The sequence below is a fragment of the Pseudorca crassidens genome, chromosome 8, assembly GCF_039906515.1.
Source record: "Pseudorca crassidens isolate mPseCra1 chromosome 8, mPseCra1.hap1, whole genome shotgun sequence".
NCBI classification, from domain to species: Eukaryota; Metazoa; Chordata; class Mammalia; order Artiodactyla; family Delphinidae; genus Pseudorca; species Pseudorca crassidens.
The window spans coordinates 105,880,776-105,899,089 of record NC_090303.1 but is presented as its reverse complement, the minus strand read 5'-3'; the positions used below and the strand labels follow the sequence as shown (position 1 = coordinate 105,899,089).

The following is an 18,314-nucleotide window of genomic DNA, read 5'->3' as shown; positions in this document are numbered from 1 at the left end:
CGGCCCCCGGAAGGACCGAAGTCTGACCACTACTTCCAGGAAGGCCTCAAAGAGGCCACCTCCCCCTCCCGGCTTCACCGCCTGCAGTACTCTCAGGCACGTCCACACCCTGCCCGCGGGCTCGCGCTGCCGTCCAGCTGAGTGGAGCTCCGCAAGGGCAGGGAACTCCCCGCATCACACGCTAAGGAAATGTGGTCTTCCCTACGAGACGACGGGAGGAAAGATGCAACGCTGCTTCTGCTACAGCAGGCCCAGCTCTGGGTCCTACAGCCCTGGGACGTGCTCCAGGTAAGAAAGTCCTGTTCTCGTGATGTCCTACCGATGCCTTGAATGCCTCTGGGGACCAGGACAGGACGAGGGAAGGGGTGGGGAGAACAGCACGATGCTGCTGTGCTCTGTGTTCCTTTCAAGAAGCAAATCAATCCTACTGGGATAGAAAAGGACAAGTAATAAGCTGCTATAGTTACTAGACTGTGAAACTCCACCACCATGGACTATTCAGTGGTCCAAAGAACAAAGAAGTGTCATGAACCAAGATGCACCCCCCAGTCCTCCCAAACCAGACCTAGTGGCTACTCGGCACTCTCGGACTGGGAGACACGGTGCTCCCAGGCTCACAGGCAGCATTCCAGGGGCACAGTGGAAATGAGTGCCATGGGATGATTTATACAACAGATACTTAGGGAATGCTTCCAGCACCACGGGCTAGGGAGAAGCAGCAAGAAAATGGGCAAAGCCTGCCCTCGTGGGGTCTGTATTCCTATGGAGGTTGGACTGCAGAAGAGGAGTCTTTGTTCCCTGAATGCTGGGGCCAGAGGGAAAAGGAGAAATAGTCATGGCTCTCCACAAAGTGCAGAACTCACCCGGGTCCAAAACCTCAGTTAATGCCTTTGTATGTAGTTTGGTAAGAACAACTTACAGAGCGCACGAAGCAAGGAGCAGAGATGCACCTAAGCAAAGGGCAAGCACCGGGTCTTCTGACGCCCAATTCCACTGCTAGTAAACAAGACTCTCTCCAAAGTCCCAGCCAGGGCTAGTCTTTGGAAATCCATGATCACCATGATTCCTAGATTTCTGATTGACAGAGAAACAGCTGTTGTAACCTTCCCTCCTCTGACCTTTTCAAGTAGCAAGATGAAATAACTAATTTAGTCACCAAAAAAAAGAAAGAACAAAAGTTGTCTTACCCCATTTTAACCACCAGTCATACTCAGTACCAAATCTCCATCTAATTAGAACAGAACTGCAAGGAACAGCAGATTCAGAGGTGCTGAGACAAGTCACCCGTGACCAGCTCTAAAGGCAGAAGCCTTAGACTGACTTTAAGGACGCAAGAAACGGTGACTGAGGAAGAATCTGATTATTGAAGCAAATGTTTCTAGACTTGCAGCATTAAACCACCCACTCTGAAAGTACCAATCACCTCGAAAATAACTCAAAAGGAGGCAGAATCTCGTACCTCATTAAAAAAAAAAAAAAGGCCACTGGGTCGTACAGGGCAACCTCCACTTGACCACACCATATCAAGTGCTCAAATTCACTCCACAATTCTGGGCTTGACAGCCTCCTGAAATAGTAATAATTATCCCATTACTAAACTTGCTGATGGCTAACCACTGAGAAGCAATAGCAGAGACAATTAAATGAATTACAAATTACTGTTGGATTCTCTAAAAATAAAAATATTTTCATGTGATTATGTAGTGCTGAAAGGAGAAACCAGAGCAGTCCCTGAAGAGGCTGAGGACAGCTAGTGGGTAATCAAGCAGGAACGGTGCGGCTGTAGTAGACAATAAACAAAGTGAAAACTGACTGGAAAGTCAGTTATAATAATGTCCCTGGAGCTTCCCCACATCTGTACTGAAGACTCCAGCAGGCCAGATACACAGGTTACAAGAGTAACTTCAGGGAAGTCTAAAGCTACCTCTGCAAACTTCTACAATGTGCCCTTTGTGGACCCTCAAGAGGAAGAAAGATGAGCTACCGGGGCAGGTGTGACCAGTGGTATCATCTGTATCACAAAGAAGCAGTACCTGGGCTGCTAAAAGCAAACCTGGAACCTTTGGAACCTGAACCGAAAAGGCAGGAATGAGGCAACTGGCCATCAATGAACTACATCAAAGCAACGGAGGTGCAAACCGCAGCGAACGAGAAAACAAAGCATAAGTGAGAAAAGCACAGCACACTGCTGCCCCCTCAAGACTGTGCTCCGGGGAGCTGAACAGAAGACCTCCATCCTGAGCGACTGTTACGATAACCCCCCGAGCATGGAGGAGACGAGCGCACACATGATGTGACAGCCCCGCGGCAGGCTCTCCCAGACGGTGGGGCTCCGCTGCAAAGGCATTCAGGGCTACAGGAAGACTTTTGGTTTTTTAATCGGAAAGCACAGGGACTAACAAGTGACCAGACCTGTAATGTGAATTAAATGCTCTTGTCCCAAGCCGCTCCTTACGTGGTGTCACTATCAGTGCTGCAGCAACACTCACCTAACCGTTCACAGCTGTTTCACAGCACACTGGACCCAAGGCTGCGGGAACGAACCTGACTGCTTCCAAATACTCAGCAAACAAGACCCGACAACAAGTTCTCTTTCCTATTTAATTAACATTCCTATCACCAGACGTGCAGAATAACGGCAATTTTCAAAGTGGGAATGGTGAACGTGTGACTGTGACGCTCCCCTCAAAACATGTCCCCAGAAGAGGTTCATCTTCCACCTGCGCCCTCAAGTGGAGGGACTTGCTCACAGCCGGGGCTGCACTAAACCCGACCATCCCAGCACACTCAGACGTGTAAAGCCAAGGTGCCAATAAAACGCTTCCTGGACACCAACAACTGTGGGCTGGACGAGACTTCTCTTCATTTACCTGGTGTCCTGAGGGGGCCATCGAGCCTGTTCTACCGAATGGTTCGTTCCACCCGCCAATGAGAAATATAATCTCCAAGTCAGGGAACTGGCAGCCGTTCCTGTGAGCTTCTCACTTAGTAACAGAGAAACCACCTATCCTGACAGCAACAACGAAAGCAGACTTTCTGGTACTAGGGTTTTAGTTTGTGAAAGGAGACTCTACAATGTGGTTTCCCAGCGTGTGGTGTGCCTACACCTTCTCCACAGGCTCCGTGAGCTAAGACGGCGGGGCACACGGAAGCCCCTTTCCTTGTCTTCCTGGGTCCAGCTGTCTTCCAATACTTACATTCAAGTTTGCAATGTCTTTTTTAACACCTTCTTCTAGCAGTCTCACACTGCTTAGTCCCAAAACAAACTCGAGTGGGGTAGTATAAATACAATCAAACTCTTATTTAATATTCCTCTGGCTGGAATTCCAGTTATCAATGGTTATCGTGACAGATTATACTGATTGAAAACCAAAAGAAATACCTTTACCTGTGCCCACATCTGTATTGTTCCATGACTTTACTACGCATATTATCTTTAAACGAGCTGGCATCAAACATAACCTCGAAAACTGCAACATATTCTGAAGAATGGAAAACTGGACAGCCGTTTCCTCCCTCACCAAAGAAATGTTCAATAAATTGCTAATCATTATTCAACACTGACAGGAAAGTTTTCATACGCCCTCCAAATACACTGAAGAACACACGCAACTCAAGTCCAGCATCGGCCTCAGCGACCGGACACAGCAGGAATGAAAGGACTCTGGCAGCCCAGGCACGAAGTCACACACACACACGCAGGAGGCCTCGCCCCACTCAGGAAAGAATGCACCAAACACATTTGCATTTATTTTCTTTTTTTTTTTTAAGCAAATGACAAAGACCCAGTTTACCAGCTTAACTTTTTAAACCTAAGCTTAACACGTTACATATTTAAACAATCGTCAAAACTTACTAAGTTGCCAGCATTCATGCACAACTAGAAAACATCCTCAATTTATATTAAACCAGAAATGTATTACCATTAATTCATTAATATCTTTCACTACTAAATACTGAAAAAACTTGAAATTACTCTGTGGAAGATGCGCCCTGGCGACGTTAACTTCACAGCAGCTGACACTACTTGGCTCATGTTTCAAACACAATGGAAAAGCAGGTCCGTGCTGGTGTTAGTGTACGGAAGAGTCACGGCCACCTTGGATTACGTTTAATAAAAAAGCAAAGTGCATACAGAGATTTACAACAATTTTAAAGACAAAAAAAAAATGGTCCTATCATGTGGTCCCAACAATAAACTCAAAAGTCTATGACAAGCAGGGCTCCGATGAGCTGTGTATAAATACTTTAGATTAAGTACAGTTACACTGAGAGTCGAGTTCATGTGAAATCTTCAAAAAAATGTTCCTGCCAATCCTCCCGTGGCGCGCGCCAGAGGGGACGCTCTGCTGCGCACGTGCGGCGAGCTACTTGTTATCCAAGCGCAGCAGCTGCTCCTTACCATTTATCGTCAAGGACTTCAGCTGGCCGTCTTCTTCGACTTCCACTCTCTCTTGACCATTCTCGACAATCCTGGGGGGGGGGGGGGGGGGGCCGGAATAAGAGGCATTTTACAATCTTGTTATCAAATATGTAAACACGTATGTGAATATAAATGCATATTTTTACAGGACTTGCCACAGATATACGTGCAATTACGAATTTTGTGGCTGAAGCCAACCTGCTGAGGACAGACGTTTCTTAAAATCTGACACTGAACACGGGCACAGGCACTAGCAGTCAGAACGGTCCCGGTTTCACTATGAATGGTTCCATTTTACCATCCAACACACTATTACCCGTGAACATGGCTCTAAGTAAGGGTGATGTCTAATATATAACACTGAGCAAAAATTCAGAAGGAAAAGCTCTAAATCGGAGATTAAGATTCTCATGGTACCAGACAGACTTAACATACAACCCGTATGTCACACACTGGAGGGTGTGCAAAGAAAATGTGGCACCAATGAAACACCATACCTACTTATTAGAAATATGAACTAGAGAAGATCACTGTACCTCTTTGTAGTGATTTTTCTGCCATTAACCACTTTAGTAGAAGTTGATATAGATTTGTAGTTGCCCATCCCACTGCCACCAAATGCCGTGGAAGAGAATGAAGTGAGGCCCCCATGACCTAGTGAACCAAAGGAAGTGAATCCTGTAGGAAAACAGGAAAGAAAGATTAGAGACTGGTATGTCCACTGTTGATTTAATGCACACACTTCCATCAGAGCTGCAGGGCAGGAGGAACCCCCCCTTTCCAAAGGGCTCTGCTGGGCTCCCCTGCACTTCACCCTACTGAAGGGGAGCAACTTGGAGCCATGCATCTCACAGGAATGGGGCGAAGTTCCTGCCACAGATGGGCAAAGCCAACTTGCTTCTGACTTGCCCCTTGTAATTGTGACCACAGGGAATAAAAATCTGAATTATTAAAAAGCTGAAACAATTTTAGAAAGAATACCACCAAGACTTATCTGGAAAAGCACGGGTCTGCAGTTCACAGACTAATTCTCAATTACATGGTGATCGACTACGGACACTGACTTCCACAGCCACACCAAAGCAAGCCAACTTCGATGTCGAGACTGCTTGCTTGTTCAAAGAACTTACCTACCTGTCCCACTCCAAAAGGCCCACATCACAGCACACGTTGCACACTCCCTAACAACTCTTCCTGAGGCTCCTTAAAGGTAAGGACTGCGTCCCACACACATTTCTTAAATGAAGTACTGTTGTGATATTTTTAACCAGCTCTATTTTACTCTCCCTCACACTTGAGCACACTACATGGCATCTAACGAAAGGATCTGCTGGATAGAAGTGCACCGACACGTGCCCTGTGTAGTCAAGTCCAGCGGCATTTGAGAAGAGCCCTCGCAGGTGCATTGTGTGGGGTGGCCTGTACGAGGAGCACAGCCAGTTCTCACCACAGAGCGTTTACACAAAAATGAGCACCAGAAACACAGCAGCTCCTCTGTTAAGAGGAACTGGGTGAGCTTCAAAGAAAAGCTAAGATTACAATTCTTCAGGTGAAACACAGGGTTGCATCAGGCCGTGTGCACATGACTGCAGCTGGCGGACGGCCTGTACATCAACAGCTGAGCTCTGTGCGGCAGCGCGAACACAAGTGACCACGCCTCACCTGGGGACTCAGCTTGGCTCTGGTCACACAGAGACCGCATTAAAGCCCCACCTCCTGACCCCATCAACCTGGACTCGCCTAAGATACTGGAATTTTTTTTAACTGTTGAGGTTAGATAAAAAAGGATTTAGTGAGATTGTCTAAGCGGGTTATTTCAGTTATTTATCTCAAAACACCTTACTCCTTTTAACCAGAAATTTCATTAAATGCTGGCCACCTTTAACAGTTAAGATCAGAAGTAGGTTTTCAAGTATAACATTCTTGGGAAGATTAGGGAAAAAATGTAGGTTACTAAGCACAGCCTTGTACACATAAAAAATACTGGCAAATCTGCTAAGCTGTTCTACCAAAAGGCATTATACACCTACTGCAAAGTGCCCGAACTAGAAGAGCACCGCACTGATGTCTGATCACACGTTTAGTACCTGTATCAAAAGAAGAAAATCCCCCTCCAAAAGAGGGAAATCCACCGAAAGTGGAGAAAAACGACCCCGTGCCTCGGTTCCGGCTTCCGCGGGGGCCCCTTCGATTCCCAAAGAAGTCCTCAAACGGGTCTTCTAAAAACAAACAAAAGTGCTTTGTGAAATCTTGATTCAATTTGGCTTTTTCACAGGAGAGCTTCAATAAGGGTTAATGCCTTATGATACACTGTTCCATTAGGAACAAAAAACTTACCAAGACATTACAACAATGTAGCGTATCTACAGAGCAGCCAGAAGTCCATCTAACCAGCAGTTTTACTTACTTGTTTAACGCAACTGAAGCTAGAATACATCAGGGATTTACAACAAACAAACAAAAAAACACAACACTATAAATATAAAACTCAAGGCCATCAATCTGCACTACAGACTTGGACAGAGAGCTGTTTTAACACAGCTTTTTACTGAAAGTTCTGGTAGACACTGTCCCAGCTGATGCCATTTAAAAGGTTAGGATTTCACACCTAAGCAGTCGTACTGCATGGAGTCTGGGTTGCCTTCTCCAAAGTCATTCAGGAATAAAAACAAAAATGGATTTTTCTACCGTATTTACGTATAACGCAAGAGAACGCTGTAGCAAAGTGAGGCAAAATTGAACAGCCGGTGACTCTGAGCCAGGCGCTAAGGAATCCCTTTGACTTTTCTGTAAGCCTGACATCTCAAAAAAAATTTAGGAAGGATAAGCTGAAGTCAAATCTGAATAAATGTTAACTGGCAGACACTACATTATACTTTAATAGAAAATTACTAACGTGAATAGGCATCATATTACTACTGGAGATACCAAAATGCTCCTGAAAATAAAAATAAGATTAGCCTGGACACTTTAGGAGCTTTTTTTGGTTGTTATTATCAATCAGTGAGCACCTGCTGAAAACATGAATTATACAAGCTTTTAAAAAAATTCACTGAGGTTCTATGAAATTAATCAGCGCTATACTTTTTTTTCGAGGAAACGGGAATTCTTTAAGAAATGAAAACAAGGACTCCTGATGGATGAGTAAGCTAGAAATGCACATTGGGGAAAGAGAAAAGCAACCCATGACACACAAACTACAGAATCAGCACGGCATATTTTTAAGACAAGGCAAGAGTGACCAAAGCAGGAAGTTAATGCATTTGAGTAGTGAAATGAAAGAAATAAAAGTAAACAGAAAAATAAACACACAGTGAGCACAAAACCAAGTAGAAATTGAGATTCACGGCGCACTCGTGTTTACAGACAAATGTGACCAGCGCAGCGTGCCACACCCCCCGGGTAACTGGCAGTGACCTGAAAGGATGTGCGAGAGGTTACGTGCACTGTTGCTCACAGACCCTGAGGAAAGACCAAGGGCCAGGCAAGGCCAAGGCAGCTTAAGCAATACTCAGAATGGGGGCGAGGAAAGGGGTGGCCAAACGACATGGCCGCACGCGCCTAGAGCCCGTGCTCTGCAACAAGAGCAGCCCCCGCTCGCCGCAGCTACAGAAAGCCTGTGCTCAGCAACGAAGACCCAAAAATAAATAAAAAATTTTTAAAAAATAAAAACCTACAAGGCCTCTCTTAAATAAGAGAGCTATGCAAAGTACACGAAAACAGGCCTGAAGAAGCGAACATTTAGAAAACCTGGTCACTGCTGGCCTGTTGATAGACCAGAAAGAAGGAATGCTAGAGGGAGAAGGAGTGAACATGTGCACAGAGACCAGGTCCACCGCCCCAAAGGGGGCCCGAGCCCCACGCAGCACTGGGCAAGGGCCTCTGCTGTGAACAAGAAAGCTCCAGGGCCTGCTGGTCTTGCGCTTAATTCCCACGTTCCACAGTAAACGCCACTGTTTTCAAACACAACTTTAAGAAATTCATTTACCAGCTACCTTGTGAACAGGGCTTACAGTCCCATTATTACCATATTTAGAAGTGTAAGTAGAAAAATGGACCATAAACTTTATCTAGAGCTGGAGACATTCTGTAAATTTCTTCAGAGACTTCATCCTGTTCAAATAAAATACAAGTGTTCTATTTACTAAGTCACCTTTTACCTTATTATCGTGGCCTACACACCTGCAGTGACACATTCTCTATGGATCCGAGCTACAAGATGGCAGATAATTAACATTCTTATGTTACAACCACCCACGTTAAGACACACAAGCGTAATATGACAAGTACAGTTTAAACTCACAGTGCAGTAGTTTTCTCTTTCAAGCAGTAGCCGTTAAGAAGAACCTACAGGACCAGCTTTAGATTTTCACTATCCATGAGTTCCTAAACGATGTGCTGTTCTGCACATGCTCTAAAGTTTTAGTTTACACTGAATCACGTTGTTTGCGTCCTTCTGCAATGTTCCTTTTATTACTGCCATAACAATTAGTTATGTTACAATTTAAGGTTCATACAGCAACTAAATCTTTAAAGGTTGTTCACAAGGCTTTTGAGACCAACTTAAACCAGTGTCCATGTGATACCACCACTGAACAAACGGTTTTAATTTGTTCACATGAAGCTAAATTAAGCCTTTCATAATTATAAAATCACCTTCTTCAGAAGCTACTTCAAAAGATGGTTGAGTAGTATGTTGTAAGAAGGCCAGCTAGCTTTTCAATTACATTTTCTTGTACTTTTGTATTTTTATTTTTAAAATCTTTTATCTTGCATATTTTTCTATTATACAGCCTAAATATGACTTTCTACAATTCAAGTAGTCACCGTATTTTAACGTGTAATTTCAGATATTACAGTTAACCCTAAAAATGAAAAGTCTCATTTGCAACAGTCATGGTGACACCAAACAACACGTTAAAAAAAATGTCATGATTGTAGTGATGTGCTGTTAACAGGCGCCACCGTGAGGTCAGGCAAACCCTTCTTAAGGCCTCCCATCACTGGCTGCTGCTGGTTTGGGGAGTATGGACCACGAGCTTTCACGATCTTCAGCCCCCAAGCTAAATACCATTTTTAAAGACCCTTCAATCCAGCAATTCAATTCTACTTCAGGGAAATCAACTCATCAAACATGGAAATAACTTACTATACTAAAGGAGTCCAAAGCATTTATAGTGAAAACTGAAACTTACCTAATTTTCCAAAAGAGTAAATGAATGGAGAGCATGTTAAATGCAAGTATTTGAATGGTCATCAAGCTTACGCTTTAGAAAAAGGCAGAAGAGAACATACATATATATACACACACACACACACACATCCCAACTATAATATCTGAAAAATGTGGACTTTCAATTGGTGGTAAGACAAAGGTTGATTCCCCCTCCCTCCTTTTAATCTCATTTATGTTTTCCAATTTCTTACGTTGAGTCTGTGTTATATTATTATTTTTGAGGTTAAAAGGGGCAAATACTGCACTTGCTGTAAGTTTTAATAAGACATGGCAACAGAACCAAACATTCTACCGAGTACTTTTTTACTTTCACTCCCCCAGGGATACAGAACCACACAGCCAGCCAAGGTGCCCGGTGGGCAAAGGGAATATGGACCAGGTGGAAGAAGGAGGTAGTTACAAACAGCAGCTACGACCACAGGCCCTGTTACAGAAACAAGGGTTGCAAGTGCCGAGTGTATTTCCTCCTTATTTCTTTACGAATACTTCGTGCATACATGTTATTCATAAACACTAAGCACAGCTTTATCTTCTTGCCTCTTTTACCCCCTTATCACATCACATCACATCAAATGCAGGCTTTGCATCACAGTGGGACAACAAGGAGAAAGGTAAGTTCAAGGACCTTACCTCCTATTTGGGAGAAAGGTTAGCGCATTCTCGATTACATGCAGGACAGCCATCGCGTTAGGCACGATTATGATCTTGCTATTGTCTCTATTTGGAGATCAAGCATGGTTTAAGGAGATAACGAGTGTGGGTGCCGAGTTGGGAGGGAGTGGACAGCTTCTGTGTGTCACCTTGAAGGGGCCACAGCACCAGCTATTGGGTGCGTCTCCGAGGGTGTTCTCGGGTGAGATGACCGTTCACATCAGTAGGCTGAGGAGAGCAGACTGGCCTCCCCAATGTGGGCAGGCCCCATCCCATCAGCTAAAGGGCTGAATAGACCAAAAGGCCAACCCTCCCCCCCCTCTCCCCCACCGAACACAAGAGAATTCTGCTGCCTGATGGCTTCTGAACCGGAACACTGACGGCACTTCTAGCCTGATGGAGTCAAACCGGGACATCAGCTCTGCAGATTTTCAAAGTGTCCATCTTCATAATCAAATGAGCCAATTCCTTACACTAAATTTCTTCAGAGAGAGAGAGAGATACACACCCTGTTGGATCTGTCTCTCTGGACAACCTACATGCATTTCTAAAAGACTTCCTAAATTCTGTAACCTTGGTCATTTTAGAAGGGTCTTTAGCCAGGTCTTTATCCCGTAACAATGCTGTGCTGTGAGATACAAATATTACAGGAAACAGGCACATGCCTAGCCTATGATTTAACTCTTTCTTTTCAGTGTCTCAGGCATCCTGGATCAAACACACCTCTACAACTTGGTAAGATCCTGCTCTTCTCTCAGAAGTACTGAATGCAATCCGTGAAGGTGATATTTGCAAAACACTAAACTGATCAACACCCTAAGTGACGATGTCAAACTTATGACAAAAAGTACACTGCACTGAATGCTGTGAAAAATTAAGCGCAAAACGGGACAAATGTTTACACGCATACATACACAGAGGAAGACTTAAGGAAAAAACTAAGTGCAAAGACGTTTAGAGACACACGTTTTCTTAAATTTTACCAAAATTCAGTATCTGACAGAACAGTAACCACACCACAATGGTTGGCTGAAACCAACTCAAGGCAAATACTGAAATCCACACCAAACGCCAACAGACGCAAAGCCAAGTGCCATGATTCCGAGCACTCTTCCTCTGTCCCAACGGAAACATTTCAGTGAACACAAAACCCAAGCGAGGGAGAGGCCTGCGCTGGTGACTTAGGGCAGCAGCCGGTCCCTCCCTTACAGCCGCACACCATCAAGTTCCCAGGCACACACAAAAAACTGCACAAAAAAGGATAACACCATAAACTCGAAAAAGCATCCTGGGCATTTCAAACAAAGGAAAATCACACTGTACTACAGTTTCAAAGCTCAACTACAGCAACCCTTAGGAAAGGGGAAACACTTGGAATTCAAAGGCCGAGGGGAGCAGACAGATCTCAACGTGATAATCTCCCAGCTGATCCCAACACCACAAATAAAAACCAAAACACTCCTTTCACGACAACTCCAAGTTTTAAAATGTTTTCTTCTCACATATTCAGAAGTAGAAAATAACGTATTTGAAAAGAATCTGAAACAGAAACGGGAACAAATCAGAAACACAGCCACAGCGTGATACGAGATCGGAACCCTGGGGAGGATGGGTTTGGGACGCGTCTCCGGGGCTGAACCAGCATCTGGGCGGTGGCTGGCACTGAACGGTAAGCAGGTAATAAATGTACGCCAAGCGAACAGCATGCTCTCAATTCTGCACGCAACTACTGTGCTACGAAATGCAATTTCTAGTTTCATCACAGGTCTCGCAGGAGTACTGTATTTTCTCAGGATCCCAAATACACACACTGGACCCAAACCGTCCTATTTCAGACGCCAGCGGAGGTCTGGGGCTCCCTAAGACTCTCTGTCCCTCACAGAAGGAGTCTGTGAGGGTCAGTGTGTGGCCCGTCTCGCCAGGGTCCCTTCTCTCTCTTGGTGCCACGCGCCCCCTCACAAACCACTAGGGAGCCACCCGCCCAGCACTCTGCCCTCGCCCTGCACCTGAGGCCGGGGGAGCACAACTCCAGGAGGAAGAGAAGGTGAGCAAGCCCTACACGGACTCGGGGAGCTCTGCCCTGGGTGGCACCGGGAGCTCCATTAAACCCTCAAAATCAACTCGTGGCAGGTGCTGGCTTCCCCGGGGGAGATGATCCAAACCTCAGGGCTGCTGCTCTTGTGGCCCAGAAAACCACCGAGCATGACCTTTTCAGGAAACCCTTTCCCCTCCCGCAGGGGATGGGCTGGGGTCTGGCTCAGAGGAACACGAGGCCCGCCGGCACGGCACCCACCCTCGCCCAACTATCTTCGAACGCCTGCTGCCCGTTCCGACAGAAGACTTCCCAAACACGGACAGAGCCACCCTCCTGTCCTCCTGGCCACAGCACCCCTCCCCCAGCGTGGGGGACCAGGGGCTTCGTAGTCGTTTTAAGTCTCGTGCAAAGTGTTTTTCTTTTAACTCCTTTAGCAGGAAACTTCACACGCTGCTGGTGTGGACCTGAAGCCTTACTCCTTGCTGCCTTTCCAATTCCACGCATGCAGGTCCGTGCAGGTGGAGCCTGGGTGCACGGGACGGGGGCACGCTGGCCACCAGGTCTCAGGCCCACCCGGGGGGTCACCACCCGGGCCCTGCCTCTCCCAAGGGCCTCTCCCACCGCCGCAGCTGCGCTCTCCCACGTCCAGCTCCTCTCGGCGCGCCTGACTTCAAAGGCTTCCCCTCTCAAAATGTGCTGCTCCTAAACCGCAGGACAAGTCTTCACACGTTATACCGTCAACGGGGCCCCCATCCATGCGGCCTTCCTAACCCGTGACCTCATGTGGGAAGTAGGGCTTCTGCAGACGATCCAGTTACAAGCTCTCTCGGGTGGCCCTGATCCCATGTCACTAGTGTCCCTATAAAAAGGGACATTTGGACACGCAGAGGGAACACAATGTGAAGACACAGAAAGGACCATCTGAGGCCACCAGAAGCTGGAAGAGGCCTGGGGAGGGACCCAGCCAGGCGCACCCTGTCTCAGGCTCCAACCTCGGGGTCTGCTGTTCCCGCAGCTTGGACACTAGCACAGGTGCTGCCTCGGGCTGTGACACAGCTTCCCCGTGGAGGGTGGTCTGCAGGGCGTCCCAGGCCCCTGTGCGTCTCCACTCACCTCCACAACGGCCGCGGGGAGCTGCCCAAGGACCGTCAGGCACTAGCAGCAGGAAGTCTTTATTCCAGACACACTGTGGGCAGGGAGTCAGGCTGCTGCTCACCGCACAGCCCACCGGGGCAGGAGCAGGGCCTCGAGCTCGGGCCCGCGTCCTCACACCCCTCAGGCCCCCGGGGGCCCATCCTCACTGGAGGTGACCTCCAGGCCCTTGCTGGGGAGCCCAGCCCGCCCAGCCCCACCCCACCCCACCAGGCTCCTCGTCACCTCGCTGGCTACCGCCCCCAGGGCCTCACTGGCCTCCACCACCACCTCCTCCCCAGGCTCCAGCTCCTCGCCAGCTGCCTCCGCGACCCTGGAGGAGAACAAAACGACCGGCTCACGACCCCCCATGCCTGGCTGCGCCCCTCCCTCTGCAGCTCCGCCTGCCTGTGCTGCACCCACGCCCCCTCCTCGGCCGGGTGCCCACGCAGGACCCGTGCCCACATGGATGGGACACAAGCGAAGAGAACTCACTCTCGCTCGGGAAGAGGCTTTCGGTTTCAGAGCCTGGTTTTGGCTATCCAACCAGAGGGTACGAGTCAGGAGAAAGGCCTCCCAGACAGCATTTCCTGCTAGGCCTGTAATGGTCAAAGCTTTTCTATCTTAGAACATCGTTCTACCAAGTAACGGCATCCTTCAATAATAAACAAATGAAGGGATCGCCCTGATTCACATTAGTATAATCCTTGCTCATTAATTTCTTCCAATTCACACGCTCCTAAGGCTAGTTTTGTGCATGCTCTACATGCGGGAAAGTCAGCCTTGAAAGGTCGGCCTGCACCCCCACTGCAGAGCCAGTCTTCAGTGTCTTAGAAGTGGTTTCCCCTCCCTCTCTGGGAAGGCGTCTGTCAAGGAGGCTTGCGTCTATCTGCAGGCCTGCAGGCCCACATCCTCTTCCCACCACATAACATTCCTTGCAGCGTGGCAGTCTGTGCAGCACCCCTCAGGCCTCAGTCCTTCCCACCAGCTCTGGTTCTTCAAGTCTCCCCCCCTTTCATCTGGGGAGTCTGAAGTCAGAGTTTTATACTCTGATGAACGCAAAGCGACGCTCAGGATGTCTTTTAACAGGTTCTGAGCTACTCTTTTTGTTTTGGAAAACGGGAGCGGAAAAAAGTTGGCCGTGTGAAAAATTAAGATGAAAAACTAACACACCCACTATAAATGGACGTTATAACCCGGTTGATCTGGATACTGAGAAACACCCACTAAATCCCTGCTAAAGCAGAAAACCCCCAACCCTGCGTTCACTCGGATCTGCACTGAACATACCGCCATCGGGCCGCACTGTTACTTCATACATGCAGTAGCCGTGGCGCAGATTCTCTTCCTGTCTGTAAACCCTGAGAGCCTAAAAATGGAAGTCACCTAGAACACCTACAAGAATGGACTGGACAAGTTATCGCTGCCACACTAATCATGAGAAACATACGGGAAACGCCTAGTGCTACAACGTGAGCAACGCAGTATCTCAAACAGAGGTCCCGAGAGTCTAGAGCTACAGGAAGACTAGGTCTCTCCTAAACTGGACTCTGAATCCAACGGAAGAAATTTCCACCGTACGTCCTGCAATCTGTAACTCTTCTAAGCCAATTACATACGCACATAAAGATTTCTTTCTATACACGAATCTCAATTTAGAAGGTGTGAAGATCAGTACTCACGATGGGTGAAAACCACATGCTACTTAACTCACCCACGTCTGGCTATCATCTCTACTTCCTCACTCTAGAAAGAGCGGCTCAAGGAAAATCATTTTCCATGAGAAAGCCTGGCCTGTCAGATTTTTCTCCCAAGGAAAACAAAACCTGGCTACTGTTCAAGCACTAAGGGCCTCTTCCCTTGAGAAGCCCTGGAAGTGATGAAGCAGCGTGTGTGAGCCGCCGCCACAGCCCTTTGGCAAGGGCAGCCTGCTCTGCCTTCTCTGCCACCCCCATCGCAGCTCGAGGTGGCAGAGACCGGGCCAATTTCACCCAGCACTGCCCTGCTCCCCCAAAATAACACATCTGGAGCTTGCTAAAGGTTGTAATGAGACACAAGGTAATTTTAAGACGGGAAAGATCATTAAAACTGTGTTTTTCTTACAGTAAGATATCTTACCAATATAAGGGAAAATTAATAAAGGACATAATTATGTTTCGTATCATATCTATAGGGAGCCTTCCCAATACATATTTCTGCTTATGGTAGCAGTAATTAATGCAAAAAATAAAGTCTTCAAAAAAGATGAGAGTCTCCTCCCCCATCCCACTGGAACACTCCCCTGCTTAGCTTTTGTTGTTACATTTGTCCGTGAAAACGCTAACATACGCTACTATACATACACACCTTTCCTCCATAAGCTGCTTTCTTAAAAAGTAAAGCCAGACAACAGTAAAAAAATAAGGAAACGCAGAAACTAACACACCGTTGTAAAGCAATTTACTCCAATAAAGATGTTAAAATAAATAAATAAGGACAGTCTCTCTGAATCCCCATCTGAAATAAACTGAAGGACTGCGCCATGTAAAAGGCCCAACACCTACCAGACACGGTAGCGCCTTACTCCTCTTCGTGCCTGCGACGGGCAGGATCCACTGGTTCCCGTGTTAGCTGCAGACAGAACTGCTGTTCTTGTCTCCCTCCTGAGGGGCTGCAGGTGGCGTTCAGTCTTCTCAACCAGGCTCCAGGCAATGAAGGGAGCAAACACAGGGTATGTCTCCCCCTCCAGGAGCCAAAGACAACAGTGGCCTCAGCAGCACACGCTGAATGAACCCTGACCTCTCGAGTCGCCCAGCACACCAGACGTTCCCGACACCAGACCCTAACATGAGCTCCCGACACTGTGCCTCTAGTCGGGCACCAGGACCAAGAGGTGCAGCGGATGGGAAACCCTCTCCTACAATGAAACAGCAGCTAGAGCAGGACGGTCTCCTTTGGCAAAGCTATTCGCTCAAAGACGAACATCTGTGATGCCTTGCTCTAGAGGTGTCCTTTCTTTTCAAAAACTGCAAACTCAATAGTCCTAACACCACAATTAGAAAAACAAAAACACGTTTATAGATCAAATGTCTTCTGAACAATATCTGCCTCGATACTTAGTGTTTTTAACCAGACTATTACACAGCAAGTTCACACAGAATTCATTGTCCGACCAGGAACAGCATTTCTGAGCCCCCAGTGTCCACATCCTTCCCACTGCAGAGGTAGTTCAGCAGAGCCAAACACAGCCAAGGAAATGAGTACATTAAAGCCTTTATTATGTAAAGACGCAAGGTGTAAAATTCAGAAAAGTGTTCTGAAGGGAGAAGGAAAAGGGGTTTAGTTAAACTCCTGCACTGCTCAGACAGCAAGTTTAAGGACAAGCTACAACTGTGATTAAACAGAACGGGTATGTCTGTCTTCGTGAGTCACGGACACATCATGTAACCAATGACGCAGATGATGAACTTACCGAAGAAGTCGAATGAAAACGGGTCCCTTCCACCAAAGAATTCCCTGAAGACATCATCTGGGTTTCGGAATGTGAAGCCAAACTGAAACGGACCGTCGAAATGACTTCCACCTACAGAAGCAAGCACAGCTCTGTTACGGATTCCTGCTCGCAGCTGACACACAATCACTTGTCTACAGAACATTATATTTCAGTATAAATCATGATCTAAAAAAGGAAAATATTTCATAAACCTGAGGTTCTCTCAAGGCCTACCGAGATCACAACCACCTGAGCCCAGAGCTGGGAAATGTGCTTGGACGTCAGCGTTCCTGAGCTGCACACAGCACCCGAGGGCTGTCTCACCATCTCTAAATGTGTCATCAGCACACAGTATTACACTATTTTTATTCTTTGTTGTGAAACTTCATGTAAGCCAAGCACATAAACGTTCACTCATACGTGTGTACGGTCAGTTTGGAGCGTGAATGTCTAAATGCTCACTGTGGAGCCGGCAGGACAGCAGATCACTGCAGGAACTTTTCATCAAAAATACACACGTCTAGGCCTCACCACCAGAGGCAGTTACTTTGGTGAAAGAATCTGTTTTTTTAAACCCTGAGGCTATTTTGACATACCAGGTACTGCTCTCAGGGTACCAACTCATGACGTGAGGTTTTACAGTACTTCCTATCTACAAAATGTACACCAATATACACTTCCTAGTATAACGAGATTTTTAATAGGCTTTTTCCGTGTTATCAATTTCTCCTCCCTTCCCCCATCCAGCCCACCCTCCAGGCTGCATCTGTATTTACTGAAACATGAGTGTCCAAGAGGAATAACACACTGAACCCCCATAAGACCCTTTGCCGTCAGACCATCTCCTCTTGTCACTACAAGGCCAAGAGAAAGACCAACGTGTACACACATACCTCCACCACCACCGTTTAATCCTTCTTTGCCGTATTTGTCATAGATGTCCCGTTTTTTAGCTATAAATTTAAAAAGACAAGTCAGTAAAGACCAAGTTGTTCTTTGCCCTCAAAATTCAATAAAGTGTTTCCAAAGTTGTAAACCCAAAGACCCGCTGTGGTTCTCAATTTCCACGATCAATTTTAAAGAGCTAGGCCTCCCTTACTGTAGATGAAAAGGCAAAAGAGGGAACATCTAAGTGCTTCTCTCCCTTAAAAACAACTCGAAATGTTTTTAAGTACTGTAAAGTTTAAAACATTTATTTCACTCTACTGCTCACTGCGCCCACGAATACTACATCAAAACCCCACCACAGAGTTGCAAAACGATTCCAACCCTACACATGTACCTTCTTACTACAAAGTCCAACTGGGGGATAAGATCTGTGGCACAAAGAGGAACAGGACAGGGACTTGGTGAGGTCAGAAAGGAG

General features: G+C 46.8%; 1 protein-coding gene across 3 annotated transcripts in view; it reads right to left on the bottom strand.

Moving 5' to 3' along the window:
- Positions 1–18,314, bottom strand: part of DNAJB6 (DnaJ heat shock protein family (Hsp40) member B6) — a 55,710-nt gene that overhangs the window by 16,732 nt on the left and 20,664 nt on the right. For all 3 annotated transcript variants that reach the window (XM_067747592.1, XM_067747595.1, XM_067747593.1), the window contains exons 4-8: positions 17,842–17,901; positions 16,928–17,038; positions 6,511–6,642; positions 4,960–5,101; positions 4,403–4,473 (exon numbers count right to left, since the gene is read on the bottom strand). In XM_067747592.1, the coding sequence (XP_067603693.1) occupies positions 4,403–4,473; positions 4,960–5,101; positions 6,511–6,642; positions 16,928–17,038; positions 17,842–17,901 (516 nt within the window). The remainder of the gene's footprint in view (positions 1–4,402; positions 4,474–4,959; positions 5,102–6,510; positions 6,643–16,927; positions 17,039–17,841; positions 17,902–18,314) is intronic.